This window comes from Oncorhynchus masou, chromosome 30 (genome assembly GCF_036934945.1).
Source record: "Oncorhynchus masou masou isolate Uvic2021 chromosome 30, UVic_Omas_1.1, whole genome shotgun sequence".
NCBI lineage: Eukaryota > Metazoa > Chordata > Actinopteri > Salmoniformes > Salmonidae > Oncorhynchus > Oncorhynchus masou.
This window is the reverse complement of record NC_088241.1, coordinates 58,123,014-58,145,324: the sequence shown is the minus strand read 5'-3', so window position 1 is coordinate 58,145,324 and position 22,311 is coordinate 58,123,014. Positions and strand designations below refer to the sequence as shown.

Sequence of the window (22,311 nt, the reverse complement as noted above, 5' to 3'; positions counted from 1 at the left end):
CCTACTTAAAAAAAATGATAGTTATAAACAAGATCCTTTTTAGAATTAGCCATTTGAAGTCAGACAAAACAAAACAACCAACTGCAGATGTAAACTAAAACCTGTGACAAATAAAACAAATGCCTTTAAATGTCTTTAAACTGTAGGAGAAAAAAACAAGCAAAATCTAACAACTGCAGAGCTGCCTTGAAAAACCTACTCCTACACTCTGTCAGTAAGCAAACATTTTAGTCAACTTTATGGAATGTAATACAGTACAGATAGTAGGGCCTGGATGTTGCTCTGGAGGCATTTGCACACTGCCTGGAAAAATGGAAAAGAATCTGTCTCTATCTAACTATCATAGATGGTCTAGAGGACTTCAGTCTCCATAACCATTACACCCTAATGTCAAAGTAATCTTACTTTTCTCAACAGACAGACAATGTGTGCATGTTCTGTACGTATCCCAATGATGTAATTTACATGTAGTAGATATTATAAGATATCTTAAAAAGGAAAACTGGTCCCTGTGACTGGTTTGTTTTTTAATGAACTCAGTCCATAGATCTAGCTCATTGAATTCAAGCAAAGCAGGGCCTCTGCACTGGATTACACCCACAACGCTATTCATGAAGACAAACTATCACTAAACGACTCATTAATCTTCTATAGGGTGAGGTCGGAAAAAAATAACATTGCCTTTAAAATGGTGCGTGTGAAAAAAACAACATGGATGGTTGCGTGTTTCTAGGACATGAATTTTCTCTAGTAAGTCTTGTAATAATGCTCTCATACTGCACAGATGCAAAAGCCATCATTACGGGTGTCAGTTATAATGGCAACCAGCATGTGCAGGCTTATATCAATAATATAACAAAAGTTAGCTAAAACTGAGTGATTCAATTACTAAATCTTCACCCGAAGGAGGGTCTCGTTCCAAGCCGTGATAATGTCAAAATAACAGTCATATTCCAGAGATCTACACACCTGGTATGTTTTGTAGAAATGTTTTTAAAGGCATGTAATTCAAACACTAAACTCATGTTGCTCTACCATGTACTCTGAAATGAGGAGGCGAATGAAATGGGATGTAACTGCAAGTCAACGTAAATATGTGGTAGGTGAGAGATAGAACGTACATCCACCCGGCTAGCAAGTCCAACATCAGCCCCCCAGAAACACCATCTCCTGTGACAGCAACAATATCCAACACGAGACCAGTGTTTCCCAACCCTGGTCCTGGAGTACCCACAGCCGAGGGCGCACCTTCGGTTTTAGAAGAGGGGGGAGACATTATTATTATTATTATCTTTTTTTTTTGCCAGTCCAAACAGCCTTCCCGGCAGCTCGTAGGCTCCGCATGGTCCTAAAGCATACCGTTGCCTCATTTTGTATCACATTCAAATGATAAAACTGAGGGGGACAAAACTGAAATTTCAGAACGTGAAAGTACCCAGTGAAAGTTGCGCCCCTGCCCACAACAGCATACATTTTATTGTCAGCCTGATTCAACTTGTCTACTGATCATCAAGCCCTCAATGAAATAAATGAGGTGTGTTTGACAAGGGCTACAGCAAAACGGTGTACTGTTGGGGGTACTGGAGGACCAGGGTTGGGAAACACTGTTCTAGACCAGGGGTCATCAACTAGATTCAGTCGCGGGCCTTTTTTTTCTTGAGCAAATGGTCGGGGGGCCGGAACAAAATTACAAATAATTTGTAGACTGCAAATTGACCGCAAGAAGCCCAAACAGATGTAATGCTTGACTAAAACATAATAACCTCAAACCTTGCTTACATTTGTATACGATCGCGTGTCTCTCTATTATTACACTGCCGAGCGGCGCAGCGGTCTAAGGCACTGCATCTCAGTGCTTGAGGTTTCACTACAGATACCCTGGATTCGAATCCAGGCTGTATCACAACCAGCCGTGATTGGGAGTCCCATAGGGCAACACACAGTTGTCCGTGTTTGGCCGGTGTAGGCCATCATTGCCTAGTTAAAGGTCCAATTTAAAATAAAATATATTTTGCTTGGGAATACTTGGGAACAGATTTCTTAAATTAAAATCAATTGGAGATGATTTCCGGGTGTTTCTACAGTCTTTTAATCTTGATAGTTGTACATTTGTCTCAAATAAAACTGTGAAGGACCTTGGCGTTACTCTGGACCCTGATCTCTCTTTTGACGAACATATCAAGACTATTTCAAGGACAGCTTTTTTCCATCTACGTAACATTGCAAAAATCAGAAACTTTCTGTCCAAAAATGATGCAGAAAAATGTATCCATGTTTTTGTTACTTCTAGGTTAGACTACTGCAATGCTCTACTTTCCGGCTGCCCGGATAAAGCACTAAATAAACTTCAGTTAGTGCTAAACACGGCTGCTAGCATCTTGACTAGAACCAAAAAAAAATATCTACATTTTATCAGTGTAGATAGGCTAACTTCCTGTTAAGGCAAGGGCTGATTTCAAGGTTTTACTGCTAACCTACAAAGCATTACATGGGCTTGCTCCCACCTATCTTTCCCATCAGGTCCTGCTGTACATACCTACACGTACGCTACGGTCACAAGACGCAGGCCTCCTAACTGTCTGTCCCTAGAATCTCTAAGCAAACAGCTGGAGGCAGGGATTTCTCCTATAGAGCTCCATTTGTATGGAATGGTCTGCCTACCCATGTGAGAGACGCAGACTCGGTCTCAACCTTTAAGTCTTTATTGAAGACTCATCTCTTCAGTAGGTCCTATGATTGAGTGTAGTCTGGCCCAGGAGTGTGAAGGTGAATGGACAGGCACTGGAGCAACAAACCGCCCTTGCTGCCTCTGCCTGACCAGTTCCCCTCTTTCCACTGGGATTATCTGCCTCTCACCATATTACAGGGGCTGAGTCACTGGCTTACTGGTGCTTTTTCATGCCGTCCCTAGGAGGGGTGCGTCACTTGAGTGGCTTGAGTCACTGACATGATCTTCCTGTCTGGGTTGGCGCCCCCCCTTGAGTTGTGCCGTGGCGGAGATCTTTGTGGGCTATACTCGGCCTTGTCTCAGGATGGTAAGTTGCTGGTTGAAGATATCCCTCTCGTGGTGTGGGGGCTGTGCTTTGGCAAAGTGGGTGGGGTTATATTCTGCCTGTTTGGCCATGTCTGGGGGTATCGTCGGATTGGGCCACAGTGTCTCCCAAACCCTCCTGTCTCAGCCTCAAGTATTTATGCTGCAATTTATGTATCGGGGGCTAGGGTCAACCTGTTATTTCTGGAGTATTTCTCCTGTCTTATCCAGTGTCCTGTGTGAATTTAAGTATGCTCTCTCTAATTCTCTCTCTCATTCTCTCTTTCTTTCTTTCTTTTTCTCTCTCGGAGGACCTGAGCCCTTGGACCATGCCTCAGGACTACCTGGCCTGATGACTCCTTGCTGTCTCCAGTCCACCTGGCCGTGCTGCTGCTGCAGTTCCAACTGTTCTGCCTGCGGCTATGGAACCCTGACCTGTTCACCGGACGTGCTACCTGTCCCAGACCTGCTGTTTTCAACTCTCTTGAGACAACAGGAGTGGTAGAGATACTCTGAATGATCGGCTATGAAAAGCCAACTGACATTTACTCTTGAGGTGCTGACATGCTGCACCCTCGATATCCACTGTGATTATTATTATTTGACCCTGCTGATCATCTATGAACATTTGAACATCTTGGCCATGTTCTGTTATACTCTCCACCCGGCACAGCCAGAAGAGGACTGGTCACCCCTCATAGCCTGGTTCCTCTCTAGGTTTCTTCCTAGGTACTGGCCTTTTTAGGGAGTTTTTCCTAGCCACCGTGCTTCTACACCTGCATTGCTTGCTGTTTGGGGTTTTAGGCTGGGTTTCTGTACAGCACTTTGAGATTTCAGCTGATGTAAGAAGCTTTATAAATACGTTTGATTTGATTTGATTTTATGTCTAACAATAAAAAATTATAATAAGAAGAAAATATATATATTTATTTATTTTGCTCAGAAACCACCTGCGGGCCAAATTCGGGCCACCAGTTGGGGAACCCTGCTGTAGACTATAGAAGAAAAACTAATTTCATGATCGAACGCAGCTAAATTACTTATTTTGTGTCAAATGACGATGAATATCACAATCATACCCATTTGGCAGCTTTTCCACAGGGTTGACCCGTCACAACCAACAGGAACGAGCATCACCCCCCTCAACCACTTGCCCAATAGACAATGCAGGCATTTCCATCTACTAAAACAGCCTAAAAGTACACAACACTAACTACCACACCAGCAGAGGAACAACTTGAGCTATGTTGTAGTTTGTATTCCGTTCCCGCCCTTCAGACAAATACTGCACATATGTGACTGACCAGAGTTCAAATCCAGGTTTCCCGAGTGCGACTGTACTATATTAGCCCTTTGAGCTAAAGCCTAGGCATTAAGTCGGGGAGCTAACACAACTCTCCATTTTTCATAGAAGGTGACAGAACATGCAAGCGTGGTTCACTGAACCAACCCTGTTACACACAGAGCAACTGGCCTTACCTTTCCTGGCCCTGGAGAAGACCTTGATGCTGACGGGAGAGGTGGAGGTGGAGTTAGAGGTAGAGTCCCTGGAGGAGGAGCGGAAGATGCCGCTGAAGCTCAGGCGACGAGACGACTTGGGTGGGGAGTCCTGTTGGGACGAAGGGTGGGGGAAGATGGTTTTGGGGGAACCTGGGCTGTTCTTGGTCCTGGTAGGGGCTGACTTGGGACTGGAAGGCCGACTGAAGGGTCCCCGGGTGAAGAAACCTTTCGTCGGGCTGACTGAGTGGCAACTCCCTCCACCCTGAGGGAGAAAACAAAGAGTTAACCAATTGCTTTCTAGGTCATGTGTTTTTTCTACTCTCTTTTGACAACACAGCCCCACAGCAGCGAGCTGAGAGAGTGACGATTAAGATCCAGAATGTTTGAAATCTGTAATATTCTGTGAGTGAATATTTTCTAAAGACATAATTTCCATGTTACATCAGTCCAGAATCTACGGAACCATTTTTAATCTATTGTAAGTGTGCATATTCTGAAGTTACTGTGGCAAGACATTGATGTAGGTACATCACAGAAAAGTAGCCTGAAACTCTAATAAATACAAAATGCACAATTCTATATAGCTATTCAACTAACTCAAATGTTATTTCATGCCATTCCTTATTAAGAGGAAATAGCTCCCACTATCTGTTTCAAGAGATAGATACAATCAAGAAAACATATTCAACCTGATTTTCTATCACTTTGCATTCATGGGGGTGTCCAATCTTCAATACACAAAGGCAGGGATTTTGTGAAGCCTGAAAAATGGGTTCAATGTCACAAATATGCTGTCCTGACTAACACGTTTCTTGTAATGTTTTCCTGGTCAGATAGATAGAGCATTGATTATTAGCAGGACTACGAACTAGAGCTGGGAATATAAACCAAAGGTTATCGATACCAAACAAACCGACCACTTATCATGGACAATTTGCTGATATAGTTCATTCCAATAAATAACCTATAGGGCCCTACGAGATAAATGTGAAGTTTGAAATGTAATAAGTTTGCTATGGGTGTTTGTTGATGGGGAAATTGATATCTACAACATTCAAAGTATGAGTAGTAGTTACCCCCTACAGGTGATTTCAGTGGACCCAAGGAAATCTAAATAGTGTAATAAAAAAATCCATTTAAACATACGCCAATGTCACACTTCCGCATCTGCAGTGAAAGGTGGCAGAGCTAGAGCAGTGTTTGAGAAGACCCAAAAATCAATCTTCTCACTTTATAGAAAGGTGAGACTCTCACAAACATGATGACATTCTCCGTTTTGTTCTAAGATCCCAACAAGCGTCTTGGGACTCAACTGAAGTCAGTACAGCCAATCTGCCAACTTCTGTCTGGAGCGTCCAAACAGTTGGGGCTACACACTAATATGACCCCTCTGTGGAAAGGTGAGGCTCTCACAAACACGTACATGTCGGTTGTTTTGCTCTAGGATTCCGATGAGCCTCGTCCGAATGTCCCCTGGTACCAGTTGTTAAAAAATGAATGGAAGTCTATATGGAGATAGTTTAATGCCAAAAGTAAGAGGTTAAATACAGTTGAAGTCAGAAGTTTACATACACCTTAGCCAAATACAGAAAAGTCCATTCCTGACATTTAATCGGAGAAAACGTTCCGTTTTGGGTGGCCTTGTACAAGCTTCCCACAATAAGTTGGTTGAATTTTGGCCCATTCCTCCTGACAAAGCTGGTGTAGCTGAGAGGTTTGTAGGCCTCCTTGCACGCATATGTTTTTCAGTTCTGCCCACAAATTGTCTATGGGATTGAGGTCAGGGCTTTGTGATGGTCACTCCAATACCTTGACTTTGTTGTCTTTAAGCCATTTTGCCACAGCTTTGGAAGTATGCTTGGGGTCAATGTCCATTTGCAAGACCCATTTGCAACCAAGCTTTAACTTCCTGACTGATGTCTTGAGATGTTGCTTCAATCCATCCACATAATTTTCCATTTTCATGATGCCATCTATTTTGTGAAGTGCACCAGTCCCTCTTGCAGCAAAGCACCCCTACAGCAAGATGCTGCCACCCTCGTGCTTCACGGTTGGGATGGGTGTTCTTCACGGTTGGGATTATGGCCAAACAATTCAATTTTTGTTTCATCAGTTCTTCATATCTTTGTCTCCATGTCCAGTTGCAAACCGCTGGCTCCAGTGGCTTCTTCCTTCCCTCCAAACATAACTTGTTTTACTGGTATATTATGGTTTCCAAACAACAATTTGCAAACCTCCAATCTGACTCAAATGGCTCCATGTCAATTAGCATATTGTTTGTACAGATGAATGTTTCTTTGGAAATTGCTCCCATGACATCATTTTCTGGTCAATTTTGAAGGTAGGCCAAATGCATCCACAGTTTAAACTCAAATGATGTCAATTAGTCAAAGCTGACATCATTTTCTGGAATTTTCCAAGTATGTTTAAAGGCACAGTCAACTGACCCACTGGAATTGTGATACAGTGAATTATAAGTGAAATAATCTGTATGTTAACAATTGTTGGAAAAATTACTTGTGTCATAAATAAAGTAGATGTCCTAACTGACTTGCAAAATCTATAGTTTGTTAACAAGAAATGTGTAGAGTGGTTGAAAAACGTCTTTTAATGACTCCAACCTAAGTGTATGTAAACTTCAGACTTCAACTGTATATATCTCTCAGAATAGGACAGACACTGAAGAATAAATGTCCCTTAGATTATTTTTGGGGACTATCTGCTGTTCCACGTTCTTCCATGTAGTTGAATGTTTAATAAATATATGTATTTTCAGTGCCTGTCAAAAGTTTGGACACACCTACTTACTCAATGATTTCTTTATTTGTACTATTTTCTTCATTGTAGAATAATAGTGAAGACATCAACACTATGAAATAACACATATGGAATCATGTAGTGACAAAAAAAGTGTTAAACAGATTAAAATATATTTTATATTTCAGATTCTTCCAAGTAGCCACCCTTTGCCTTGATGACAGTCTTGGCATTCTCACAACCAGCTTCATGAGGTAGTCACCTGGAATGCTTTTCCAACAGTCTTGAAGTTGTTCCCATATTCTGAGCACTTGTTGGCTGCTTTTCCTTCACTCTGTGGCCCAACTCATCTCAAACCATCTCAATTGGATTGAGTTCAGGTGATTATGGAGGCCAGGTCCTGTGATGCAGCACACCATCACTCTCCTTCTTGGTAAAATAGCCCTTAGACAGCCTGGAGGTGTGTTTTGAGTCATTGTCCTGTTGAAAAACAAATGGTAGTCCCACTAAATGCAAACCAGATGGAATGGCGTATCACTGCAGGATGCTGTGGTAACCATGCTGGTTAAGTGTGCCTTGAATTCTAAATAAATCACTGACAGTGTCACCAGCAACGCACCAACACACCATCACACCTCTTCCTCCATGCTTCACGGTGGGATCCACACATGCGGAGATCATCTGTTAATCTACACCTCATCAGACAAAAGGACAGATTTCCACCAGTCTGATGTTTTTTATTTTTGTTTTTTTATTCCATCATCTTTGAAATGCAAGAGAAAGGCCACAATGAATTATTGCAGCTTGGGCACCATGTAGACATTGGCCTCTAGACAGCATCAGTGTATGTGCAAAGTTTTAGATTTAACCAATGAACCACTGCATTTCTGTTCAAAATGTTGTTTCAAGTCTGCCCAAATGTGCCTAATTGGTTTATTGATACATTTTCAAGTTCATAACTGTGCACTCTCCTCAAACAATAGCATGGTATTATTTCACTGTAAATTGGACAGTGCAGTTAGATTAACAAGAATGTAAGCTTTCTGCCCATACCAGATATGTCTATGTCATGGGAAATGTTCTTGTTACTTACAACCTCATGCTAATCACATTAGCCTACATTAGCCTAAACGTCCCACCGGGGGGGGACCTGTCCCTTAGAGGGAAAGAAATTCCATAAATGTTCTTTTAACAAGGCACACCTATTAATTTAAATGTATTCAGGGTGACTACCTCATGAAGCTGGTTGAGAAATGTAAATACATTTGGATTTGTTTAACACTTTTTTGGTTACTACATGACAGGGCCTAGACTGTAGAGGGTCTTAAGGGTAATATAAAAAAAATATTGTGGTGCACATTTATGTTATACATTTATGGTTCAATTCATTGTTATTGTGATAATTCTCTCTACTCTCCATTCGGAAATCAGGGACATTCTTGAAATAATTTAAAATATTGACTAAACTTGCCCCTTTCAGTAAGCAGCCGAGTTAGAGAGGGAGGTGCATCAAAAGCTTTTATTAATGCAAACTGTTCATGATCTAATAATGCAATGAAGAGTCTGTTACGCTGTCTGAGAGTTTCTGGGATAACAAGACGATTCCCAGAAATGTATTGTACGTCTTCTCTAATCTCATTGACAGACTATGGAAACAAAGCATCTGACCAAATTACGCAAGATTTTAGTTCTGGGTTAACCGAGATTAGGTCTTTGCTGAATCATTACAATGTTCAAGCCAAGTTGGGAGCTTTCGATTTGGGGGAAAATAGTCCATTAACGACGATAGATTAGAGCTAAAGGCTGGTGATGGCATTGGAGTAGATTAAAAAATATAATAATTCAAAAGTATAATCAATGTGAGGAGTGACTCAGTTTCCCCTTTATACATATTAATATACCGATGGACATAGATGGCTTCAGGGTTGCATCAAATCACACGCATAAGCTTTTAAAGCATGCAGTAAGAGTATAGAGATTTATATGAAGAACATTAAACTGAGAATATACAGAAGCTGCAAGCAGCCATGGCAGGGTTCAAGCCCTATAGCACCACAGCGCCACCATTAGGACAATATTTACTAGTTGCCTTTGGACGAGCTAATTCTGTACTCAACATGCCTGCCAAATATCACAACTCAAATCAAACAGATCGTGTGATACACTGTTGATGAGTTTTGGACCCGTTTTAATGATATTAACTACTTTAAACGTCTTCTTTTCCAGAACTATGTGAAGGATCGGCACCAGGTTTGGTATATAGCATCTATAGACGCACGTCTTTAAACGCAACATTTTACAAGACTGTAGCTTAAACAACATGGCCACTATTAGCCAATGAGCTTGCATTAATGTTTTCCCCCATCCAACATCTCCACCATGCAGCCAAACATAACCATACTCTGCAGGTTATTTAGACTCACATCCCTGAGCATGTGTGCCAATTCCATGACTCGGTGTCAAACAGATCATTAGATATAAATATGTGGCAATTATAGCGCCACCATGTGGTGGATCTGATTGTTCTTGTATACGTTGAGTCTTGACAGCGTTTGGAACATGCATATCAAGTGTTGTATCAATATGAATAACCATGTCTGATTTATATGCATTTATGTACCAGGTCACTCCCACTTTAATGTTTATTAGTCCATATTAGTCCTTGTTGCTTGAGGTACTTGCCTAGAAAATGTTATATTGGGAGACCTTAGTCCAGAGATGCTATATCAAGTTTCGTACAGATCGGTCATTTGGTGCCAGAGTAGCTTTGTTGCTTGAACCCCTTAAAAGGGAAAGTGTAGTCGGAATGGACTGGTTATTCTTGCACTGTAATGCTGGTTTTGAACTGTAAACCACTAGGCCCATTACTCTGACTGAGAAAACAATATTTATTTACTACATTTGATAAGTGTCCAACCCTTTCTCATGTTCAGGTGTTACACAAACATGCTGATATACTCCATTTAAATGACATTGCAGCCTCATATTTTTGGCCTATGTCCAAACCTAAAGCCAATCCCATGGCAGAATTAGGAAAACAAAAAACATATGTTCAAATACACACACACATGCTTGTGCACAAACACACACTGAAATATGTGTAAAAAAAAAAACAACAAGCCTGAGGTGAGGACATAATCTAAAATAACAATCTGGAAAAAATATGAGAAGCAATGCCGGGGCTATATTTACTATAAACAAACCTACTGTTGTGTATTAGGTACAGTTCAGCAACGAGGTAAAGCAACAGTCAGTACGAGAAACCATGGGAATAAAATAGGATATGTACTAAATATACTAAAACCTTGGGAGGGGAATAATCCACCACACTCTACATCCTTGGAAGCTATCATCTTATTTATCTTTCTCTACAGCCTTCACTGGTTTCCTTGGTGTTTTTTTCTGATTGATAGTCGTCCCTGTAGCTTCCGCTTCAAATCCAGTAAAAAGGGGTTGGACCTTCATGCTCCAAGGTTAGAGATGGAGGACAACATAGAGAGGATTCTGTCTGAGATAAGACTTAACTCATAAATATAAACACTGACTACACTAGAAGGGAACCACTATCATTGCTTTTTCTGTTCACATCCCAACACACCCTCACCTTCAATCAGGCAATACTGCACAAGGTTGTTTTGGGAGGTGTGCAACTTTGGTTTTAGAAGTGGGGGGGCATCAAATAAATGTGTTATTTTTTTATTTATTTTTTTATCCGGTCGGACAAGCACTCCGCTTGGAGGCGTCAGCATGGTCCTAAAGCACATTGTTGCCTCGATTTGTATCACATTCCAATGATACAACGGGGGGAACAAAAATGCAATTTCAGAATGTGGGGGGACCCAGTGAATGTTGTGCTCCAGTGAAAGTTGTGCTCCTGTGTATAGGCCTACCATACAGCAGGGTTTCATCTAGCATTAGGCAAGGTGTGTGGCCACCTCACATCAAGCTCTCTTGCACTCCACTTAAAAAGAGTTTGGCTTCTATTGGTTTCAACTGATCCTGATGGTGCTAGGATGTTGCTAGGGCCCTAACAACAGTGGCCTAACAACACAAAGAGTTAAGAGGCTTCATTCCAGACCAGGTTATTAGAACACAGTGTAAGACTGGTAGCCTAGCGGTTAAGAGCATTGGGCCAATAACCAAAAAGTCAATGGTTTGAATGTGCCATTGTACAAGGCACTTAACCCTAATTGTCATTCTGGATAAGAGCGTCTGCAAGCGTCTGCAAAATGACAGAAAATGTAAGAGAATGTAAGTGTAACCACATCCAATTAAGAGTAATATTGGACACACCTAAATGAGAACAACAAATTAGATTATTGATTGGATATGGAACAATGCCAAGTAAGAGATATCCATCTCTGAATTGCACCACCTGGGAGATCTTCAGTCCTTTTATTGACAGGTAGGCCTACTGTAACATGTCTCCTAATGACATCTCTGACACTTTATTAATTGAAAAATGTGTGTGTCCACTGCATGCACGTACACACGCACACCTATCAGATTGTATTTTAGTGAGTTTGTGTGTGGGAGTTCAAAGAGAGGCCACCATTCTCAACTGTCACATCTGCTCCCACTACGCCCTCTGGTGTCCATCCGGTGTTCTGTGTCTCTCTGTCTCTGTCTCTGTCTCTGTCTCTCTATATCTCTCTATATCTCTCTATATCTCTCTGTATCTCTGTGTCTCTGTGTCTCTGTGTCTCTGTGTCTCTGTGTCTCTCTCTCTCTCTCTCTCTCTCAATTAAATTATCAATTCAAGGGCTTTATTGGCATGGGAAACATGTGTTAACATTGCCAAAGCAAGTAAGGTAGATAATATATAAAGTGAAATAAACAATAAAAATTAACAGTAGACATCATACATACAGAAGTTTCAAAACAATAAAGACATTACAAATGTCATATTATATATATATGCAGTGTTTTAACAATGTACAAATGGTAAAGGACACAAGATAAAATAAATAAGCATAAATATGGGTTGTATTTACAATGGTGTTTGTTCTTCACTGGTTGCCCTTTTCTTGTGGCAATAGGTCACAAATCTTGCTGCTGTGATGGCACACTGTGGAATTTCACCCAGTAGATATGGGAGTTTATCAAAATTGGGTTTGTTTTCAAATTCTTTGTGGATCTGTGTAATCTGATAATATGGTCATACATTGGGCAGGTGGTTAGGAAGTGCAGCTCAGTTTCCACCTCATTTTGTGGGCAGTGAGCACATAGCCTATCTTCTCTTGAGAGCCATGTCTGCCTACGGCGGCCTTTCTCAATAGCAAGGCTATGCTCACTGAGTCTGTACATAGTCAAAGCTTTCCTTAAGTTTGGGTCAGTCACAGGGGTCAAGTATTCTGCCGCTGTGTACTCTCTGTGTAGGGCCAATTGCTTCCTTTTAGGTGGTTGTAGAATTTAACGGCTCTTTTCTGGATTTTGATAATTAGTGGGTATCGGCCTAATTCTGCTCTGCATGCATTATTTGGTGTTCTACGTTGTACATGGAGGATATTTTTGCAGAATTCTGCATGCAGAGGGTGTGTGTGTGTGTGTGTGTGTGTGTGTGTGTGTGTGTGTGTGTGTGTGTGTGTGTGTGTGTGTGTGTGGAGACAGGTTTGCTGGAGTCAGAGCATATCGTCCCATAATCAAGACCTCTACATACAGTGCCTTGCGAAAGTATTCGGCCCCCTTGAACTTTGCGACCTTTTGCCACATTTCAGGCTTCAAACATAAAGATATAAAACTGTATTTTTATGTGAAGAATCAACAACAAGTGGGAGACAATCATGAAGTGGAACGACATTTATTGGATATTTCAAACTTTTTTAACAAATCAAAAACTGAAAAATTGGGCGTGCAAAATTATTCAGCCCCCTTAAGTTAATACTTTGTAGCGCCACCTTTTGCTGCGATTACAGCTGTAAGTCGCTTGGGGTATGTCTCTATCAGTTTTGCACATCGAGAGAGTGAATTGTTTTCCCATTCCTCCTTGCAAAACAGCTCAAGCTGAGTGAGGTTGGATGGAGAGCATTTGTGAACAGCAGTTTTCAGTTCTTTCCACAGATTCTCGATTGGATTCAGGTCTGGACTTTGACTTGGCCATTCTAACACCTGGATATGTTTATTTTTGAACCATTCCATTGTAGATTTTGCTTTATGTTTTGGATCATTGTCTTGTTGGAAGACAAATCTCTGTCCCAGTCTCAGGTCTTTTGCAGACTCCATCAGGTTTTCTTCCAGAATGGTTGTGTATTTGGCTCCATCCATCTTTCCCATCAATTTTAACCATCTTCCCTGTCCCTGCTGAAGAAAAGCAGGCCCAAACCATGATGCTGCCACCACCATGTTTGACAGTGGGGATGTTGTGTTCAGGGTGATGAGCTGTGTTGCTTTTACGCCAAACATAACGTTTTGCATTGTTGCCAAAAAGTTCAATTTTGGTTTCATCTGACCAGAGCACCTTCTTCCACATGTTTGTTGTGTCTCCCAGGTGGCTTGTGGCAAACTTTAAACGACACTTTTTATGGATATCTTTAAGAAATGGCTTTCTTCTTGCCACTCTTCCATAAAGGCCAGATTTGTGCAATATACAACTGATTGTTGTCCTATGGACAGAGTCTCCCACCTCAGCTGTAGCCTCTTGGCTGCATCTCTGATCAGTCTTCTCCTTGTATGAGCTGAAAGTTTAGAGGGACGGCCAGGTCTTGGTAGATTTGCAGTGGTCTAATACTCCTTCCATTTCAATATTATCGCTTGCAGAGTGCTCCTTGGGATGTTTAAAGCTTGGGAAATCTTTTTGTATCCAAATCCGGCTTTAAACTTCTTCACAACAGTATCTCGGACCTGCCTGGTGTGTTCCTTGTTCTTCATGATGCTCTCTGCGCTTTTAACGGACCTCTGAGACTATCACAGTGCAGGTGCATTTATACGGAGACTTGATTACACACAGGTGGATTGTATTTATCATCATTAGTCATTTAGGTCAACATTGGATCATTCAGAGATCCTCACTGAACTTCTGGAGAGAGTTTGCTGCACTGAAAGTAAAGGGGCTGAATAATTTTGCACGCCCAATTTTTCAATTTTTGATTTGTTAAAAAAGTTTGAAATATCCAATAAATGTTGTTTCACTTCATGATTGTGTCCCACTTGTTGTTGATTCTTCACAAAAAAATACAGTTTTATATATTTTTGTTTGAAGCCTGAAATGTGGCAAAAGGTCGCAAAGTTCAAGGGGGCCGAATACTTTCGCAAGGCACTGTATACTCAAGCCTGCCATCTCCACGCTGCCAGATCATAATCTCTTGTCAGTCAGTTATGATTCTCGCCTTTTGTCTTTGCTCTAGATCCTGTTTGCACTGCTGTGCTTGATTTTCTGACTTACATCATTTTTGTCCTCTCCTTGCAGTACCGCTCTGTCTCTGTCTCCTGTCTCCTGTTCCCCGTCTTACCACCAACCACCGTGCTCTGGATTTTACTCACCACCATTACCTTGGATTCCCCCCAGGACCTGTTCCCCTGTTTCTTGCTGCCAACTCCAACCTCACTCTACACTCCTGGTTATTGCTACTCATCTGAGCTGCCCCGGTTCTGCACTCCCCATTTGCTATGTTCAATAAACATTTTGTGCATTCATCCCGACTTCCTCTGCTGAGTCCGATCTTGGGTTCCCCCCTTCGCTCACCGTAACATTAGCACCAGTACTCTCAGGTCCTGCTCTAACCCAATGACTCAGCACCAGTGCTCTCATGTCCTGCTCTAACCCAATGACTCAGCACCAGTGCTCTCAGCTCCCGCTCTAACCCAATGACTCAGCACCAGTACTCTCAGGTCCTGCTCTATCCCAATGACTCAGCACCAGTACTCTCAGGTCCTGCTCTATCCCAATGACTCAGCACCAGTACTCTCAGGTCCTGCTCTAACCCAATGACTCAGCACCAGTACTCTCAGGTCCTGCTCTAACCCAATGACTCAGCACCAGTACTCTCAGGTCCTGCTCTAACCCAATGACTCAGCACCAGTACTCTCAGGTCCCGCTCTAACCCAATGACTCAGCACCAGTACTCTCAGGTCCCGCTCTAACCCAATGACTCAGCACCAGTACTCTCAGGTCCTGCTCTAACCCAATGACTCAGCACCAGTACTCTCAGGTCCTGCTCTAACCCAATGACTCAGCACCAGTACTCTCAGGTCCTGCTCTAACCCAATGACTCAGCACCAGTACTCTCAGGTCCCGCTCTAACCCAGACTCAGCAACAGTACTCTCAGGTCCCGCTCTAACCCAATGACTCAGCACCAGTACTCTCAGGTCCTGCTCTAACCCAATGACTCAGCACCAGTACTCTCAGGTCCTGCTCTAACCCAATGACTCAGCACCAGTACTCTCAGGTCCCGCTCTAACCCAATGACTCAGCACCAGGCTCTTGATTGACAGGTCTGGCTCAGCTTATGTCCTCTGTGTGACTGACCACATTATCCCCACAGAGCAGTCATCATATCAAAGGTGTCATGTTTTTTTTCAGTGTGAGGTCAGGGCCATTCCCCAAATTTAAATAGGTAATGATGAAAGATTGAGGTTTTAATCAAGACTATGTTAACTGAGTTGGGGATGCATTTAATTTCTATTTTCCTCAATGAAAACAGAATTGAAGTACCAAATGATGGCCTTTGTGACTAACCCTAGCCTGGTCCAAAACTGTACGTGCTGTAGCCAACCACATTATCATTGGCACAGAGAGGAGTTGGCTGAAGCACATCCAAACTGGATCACCAGGCTAAAGGAACACCAACTATCTCTGGATGTCCTCCAAAATAAATATAGATCTTTTCTCAGAGCACACTGAGCTGATGAGGGTGTACCTCGGGACACCACTTTACCTTCCGTATGCCGTCCGTATCCATATGGTCGGCATCTCTCTCCAAGAAGGGCATGGCAAACGGGCTGAGGTCCTGCAGAACAAAGAGAGAGCACCAGGTTTAGATGGGCATTAGTGTAAAAAGACCACCACCTTCACCTTCAATCATTTATCAGCAAAGTCATACTACATAAAGTGGCAGAATCTGTTTGCCATGCCACCATTTGTATAACATCAAATTAGATTTCTGAAGCATGTATATTATAGACCTTAGAAGTTACAGACGCACCCCCCCCTTTACGTTTCATTCAGGACTATCCGTAATCATGGTAGAATTGTTTAGAAACATATTATATTCTTATTTACAATAAATGTGACTCCAAATTGGCACAATACATTATTTACCATTAACTTCTATTGGGTACAAAATAATCTGAAACACAACCAAAAACAAACAGCAAATGCATCCAACAAGTTTTGTAGAGCCACAAGCTTGATGTAATCATTGCATGCTAGAAATATGGGACCAAATACTTAACGTTTGACTACTTTAATACACATAGGTGGATTTGTCCTAATAATGTTATTCCCCTAAAATGGGACCAAATAATTAACTTGTACAAAAAGTGCTTACTTTTCTAAACGGTTCACACAATATGGATGAAAATACCTTCAAATTAAAGCTGACAGTCTGCACTTTAACATCATTGTATCATTTCAAATGCAAAGTGTACAGTGCCAAAACAACAACAAATTGGTCATTTTCCCAATACTTTTGGAGCCCATTGTATGTTGTAAACTAAACACACACATTTCTTCAAGATATAAATAAATATTGTTTTAAAGACCTAAAATAAAGTATACAGAACATCAAGCTTTCCGTTGCTGTGAGGGGGTTACTACAATCCATCTTAGAATCAAAGGCAAACTTACACACAATGCCTCTCCAAGTTCTTTCTCTGTGGAGAGGACTGTGAATGGAGAGTTAATGGACAACGCTACTCAAAGAACCGCTTGGAATGAGTCCCATTGTGCAGTGTGTGCTGAACCTCATTAACATGCTGAAGCCCTACTAAACGTGAATCAGCAAGAATCAAATATCACACTTAGAACCCTAGAAATGACCACTGACTCAATCAACAGCGACAAAACAGTTGTGAAGGAGTGTGGGGGGGATCCTGCCAGAGGTCAATGGTGTCACCCAAGCCATGTGAACCCTACTGATCTGTAAAATACATGTAGAACATTCTCAACCGAATTGTGTCAGGAGAACAAATCTTACCTAGATACAAATAACTCCTTGTTGTTGATGACAACTGGCTGACAGGTCGAATCTTGAGTCAATCATGTGCACAAATTAAGGCCATCCCCGTCCCTACCCAATAATCTTAATGATGACAGCCACAAATGATTGACATCCTAACTCCCAGAGATCCTCAGTGGCATCACAGCCATCAAGGTGACCTTCAGCTCTAGTGACTCTAGTCTGGCCACATCTGTTCAACCTTGATGCCTGCGCCAGACCCTATCTTGGTGTCTGCTGTCCACAGTACACACTCTTAAAATGGAAAAAACACAGCCCAAGACACAACAACTCCAGGTTGGGCCACATGACATTTTTTATTTATTTATCCTTTATTTTACTAGGCAAGTCAGTTAAGAACAAATTCTTATTTTCAATGACGGCCTAGGAACAGTGGGTTAACTGCCTGTTCAGGGGCAGAAAGACAGATTTGTACCTTGTCAGCTCAGGGATTTGAACTTGCAACCTTTCGGTTACTAGTCCAACGCTCTAACCACTAGGCTACCCTGCCGCCCATCTACACACAATGAAAGTCAATTCCATAACATAGTTGTATTATTTTGCATCTTGTATCACATGATTATATATTTAAAAAAATAAAGATTGTAGATAATGAAACTTTTAAAGAAATGAAATGTATCTATCCTGAGTCTTACCCAGGAGCAGTGTTGGGGAAGCCACTCTGAAAATACAACTTACCAAACTACAAATTACTTCACACTATAAGTTGAGCTACATTAAAGATACTGTTAAGAAACATAGTTTACTGAACCACTACTCCGTGAAAAATTATCATATCGATATGTTGTACACTTCAAATTGCAAAATTAGATCACTCTGGAGTAAAATGTTAACAGAATGTTTAGCCGATTGCCTAATATTTTCATACACTGATATTTTATTTTCATTTATCAAAAAAAGTAGTCTACTTCCAGTAGTTAGCTTCACATGTAAATGGGAAATTGCACCATTAGATCCAGCTAATACAGTGGATCCAGCTACTACAGTGGATCCAGCTCCCACAGTGGATCCAGCAACTATATATTCTGAGCAAGTCACATTTAGAATCTTGTAACAAAAATACCCAAAGAGACTTTGATTTTTCTTCTCAAGCACACGTTCCAATCCCCATTACCTCTTTGCATACCCTTAGACTAGAACACAAACCCAACTCAACACTCACACACTTGTAATTTACCTTCTACTCCCAAAGACCAGAACGACAAGCAAAATCCCCTCTGCTGTGCGTATGGTCCTGGAGCACTGAGGCTTCTTATCAGCATACAGGCAAGAGCAGAATGACAACAAGTGGAGAAAAACCTTCCTTCCCCCAAGAGATGAGCTCACTTTGACCTGTCCTCCAGCCTTGAAAATTAGTCTGAATAAAACCCAGTCTTTCTGATCAAGAGAAAAACCTATCTCCAGCGATGCTAATCTGTCTGAGCTTTAAAAAACAACTCAAGTTTTATACCCTTTCCATTCTCTGAGCGCAAGGCTAGTCCAGTGTTGCCTAACGAGTACTTAGCTATGCTGTAATGAGATAGTCAACAAAAGTGCTGCCTTAAGCGCTTGCAAATCCTATTTGATGAATCTCAGGCCAGTCCCCAGGAGAAGACAGGCTAGACATGCAGGGCCGGGGTGGGGTGGGGGGTGGAGTTGCACCTCCCTGAGAGAGAGAGAGAGAGAGAGAGAGAGAGAGAGAGAGAGAGAGAGAGAGAGAGAGAGAGAGAGAGAGAGAGAGAGAGAGAGAGAGAGAGAGACCAAGGACTGATCACCCCAATCCGCAGAAGTGGAGACAAATTTGATCCCAGTGACTACTGGGGGATATATGTCAACAGCAACCTTGGGAAAATCCTCTGCATTATCATTAACAGCAGACTCATACATTTCCTCAGGGAAAACAATGTACTGAGCAAATGTGAAATTGTCTTTTTACCAAATTACTGACCATGTGTTTACCCTGCACACCCTAATTTACAAACTCAATTTGGCGCGAGGGTCCGCTAAACAAATGGATGGAAAATGGTTTTGGGAGAAAAACATTCAACATTATAAAATCCATGTACCCAAACAACAAAGTGTATGGTTAAAATTGGCAAAAACACACATTTCTTTCCACATGGACAGGGGGTGAGACAGGGATGCATCTTAAGCCCCACCCCCTTCAACATATATATCAACGAATTTGTGAGGGCACAAGAACAACCCCAGCCTCACCCTACTAGAATCTGAAGTCAAATGTCTACTGTTTGCTGATGATCTGGTGCTTCTGTCCCCAATCAAAGAGTGCCTACAGCGGCACCTTAGCCAGTTTGTGCTCTTCTGTGAAGGGAGTAGTACAGAGTGTTGTACAAGATCTTCAGTTTCTTGGCAATTTCTCGCATGGAATTGCCTTCATTTCTCAGAACAAGAATAGACTGACCAGTTTCAGAAGACATGTCTTTGTTTCTGGCCATTTTGAGCCTGTAATCGAACCCACAAATACTGATGCTCCAGATACTCAACTCGTCTAAAGAAGGACAGTTTTATTGGTTGTTTAATCAGTACAACAGTTTTCAGCTGTGCTAACACACTTAAAAATAGTTTTCTGATGATAAAATAGCCTTTTAAAAGGATAAACTTGGATTATCTAACAATGTGCATTGGAACACAAGTGATGTGATGGTTTTTGTTCCATTAAAAATCCGTTGTTTCCAGCTATTTTTACAAATTAACAATGTCCATATCCAATTTGATGTCATTTTAAAGACCCACAAACGTGATTTTCTTTCAAAAACAAGGACATTTCCAAGTGACCACCAAACTTCTGAACGGTAGTGTATATCATTTTTATTTTTACATTTTTATATATTTTTTCTTCACATTTTCAAACAGTCCATATCCATATATATTTTCCAACGGGGTTATACATTTGGGTGAGGTTTTCTTTCTCGCCTGAGTAGCCATGTTTCACCGCCAAACATAAAATTAAACCATCTAGTGTTCAGCGAAATAACAACACACAGTCAAATACAGGTAGCCTAGTGAAACAATTAACATCCAATCACATTAATCGTTACATTCTCGCAGGAATTCCACTAACGGTATGTAGCCAAACGTAGTTGCTGCTCATGTTGGTATCTGTACTGATGGCGCAAAAGCAATGACATGGAGAAATGGTGGAGTGGTAACGCATGTGCAAGCAGTTGCTCCCGACGGCACTTGGGTAGACTGCAGCATCCACCGAGAGGCTCTTGCTGCCATGAGAATACCTGACAGCTTGAAAGACATTTTGGACACCACAGTGAAAACAGTTAACTTTGATAAAGCAAGGCTCCTGAACTCTCGTGTATTTTGTGGACTATGCAATGATATGGGCAGCGACCATGTAACACTTATACAGCATACAGAAGTGCGCTGGTTATCAAGGGGAAGAAGTTTTGACAAGTTTTTTTAAATTGAAAGATGAGCTTAAAGTTTTCTTAACCAACCATAATTTTCACTTGTCTGCATGATGACAAGTTTCTCACGCGACTGGCCTATCAGGGTGATGTTTTTTCTAGCCTGAATGATCTGAATCTAGGATTTTAGGGACTCTCCGCAACTAAACTCAGCAAAAAAAGAAACGTCCTCTCACTGTCAACTGCGTTTATTTTCAGCAAACTTAACATGTGCTAAAAATTATATGAACACAACAAGGTTCAACAACTGAGACATAAAGTGAACAAGTTCCACAGACATGTGACAAACAGAAATGGAATAATGTGTCCCTGAACAAAGGGGGGGTCTGAATCAAAAGTAACAGTCAGTATCTGGTGTGGCCACCAGCTGCATTAAGTACTCCAGTGCATCTCCTCCTCATGGACTGCACCAGATTTGCCAGTTCTTGCTGTGATATGTTACCCCAATCTTCCACCAAAGGCACCTGCAAGTTACCGGACATTTCTGAGGGGAATGGCTCTCGCCCTCACCCTCCGATCCAACAGGTCCCAGACGTGCTCAATAGGATTGATATCCGGGCACTTCACTGGCCATAGCAGAACACTGACATACTGTCTTGCAGGAAATCACGCACAGAACGAGCAGTATGGCTGGTGGCATTGTCATGCTGGAGGGTCATGTCAGGATGAAGCCTGCAGGAAGGGTACCACATGAGGGAGGAGGATGTCTTCCCTGTAATGACCAGCATTGAGATTGCCTGCAATGACAACAAGCTCAGTCCATTGATGCTGTGACACACCGCCCCAGACCATGACGGACCCTCCACCTCCAAATTGATCCCGCTCCAGAGTACAGGCCTCGGTGTAACGCTCATTCCTTCGATGATAAACGCAAATCCGACCATCACCCCTGGTGAGACAAAACTGCGACTCTTCAGTGAAGAGCACTTTTTGCCAGTCCTGTCTGGTCCAGAGACGGTGGGTTTGTGCCCATAGGCGACGTTGTTGCAGGTGATGTTTGGATGTTCCAATCCTGTGCAGGTGTTGTTACACGTGGTCTGCCACTGCGAGGACAATCAGCCGTCCGTTCTGTCACCCTGTAGCACGGTCTTAGGCGCCTCACATCTGCAGTACTCATGCCTCCTTGCAGCATGCCTAAGGCACATTCACGCAGATGAGCAGGGACCATGGGCATCTTCCTTTTAGTGTTTTTCAGAGTCAGTAGAAAGGCCTCTTTACTGTCCTAAGTTTTCATAACTGTGACCTTAATTGCCTACTGTCTGTAGGCTGTTAGTGTCTTAACAACCGTTCCACAGGTGCATGCTCATTAGTTGTTTATGGTTATTTGAAAAAGCATGGGAAACAGTGTTTAAACCCTTTACAATGAAGATCTGTGAAGTTATTTTGATTTTTAAGAATGATCTTTAAAAGACAGGGTCCTAAAAAAGG

The 22,311-nt window shown here is 41.9% G+C and overlaps 1 protein-coding gene across 1 annotated transcript in view; it reads right to left on the bottom strand.

Moving 5' to 3' along the window:
* Positions 1–19,008, bottom strand: part of prkag2a (protein kinase, AMP-activated, gamma 2 non-catalytic subunit a) — a 126,496-nt gene extending 107,488 nt beyond the window's left edge. Inside the window, exons 1-3 of the mRNA XM_064949522.1 lie at positions 18,642–19,008; positions 16,163–16,234; positions 4,511–4,793 (exon numbers count right to left, since the gene is read on the bottom strand). Of these exons, the coding sequence (XP_064805594.1) occupies positions 4,511–4,793; positions 16,163–16,216 (337 nt within the window). The 5' untranslated portion in view covers positions 16,217–16,234; positions 18,642–19,008. The remainder of the gene's footprint in view (positions 1–4,510; positions 4,794–16,162; positions 16,235–18,641) is intronic.
* Positions 19,009–22,311: the final 3,303 nt, after the last annotated feature.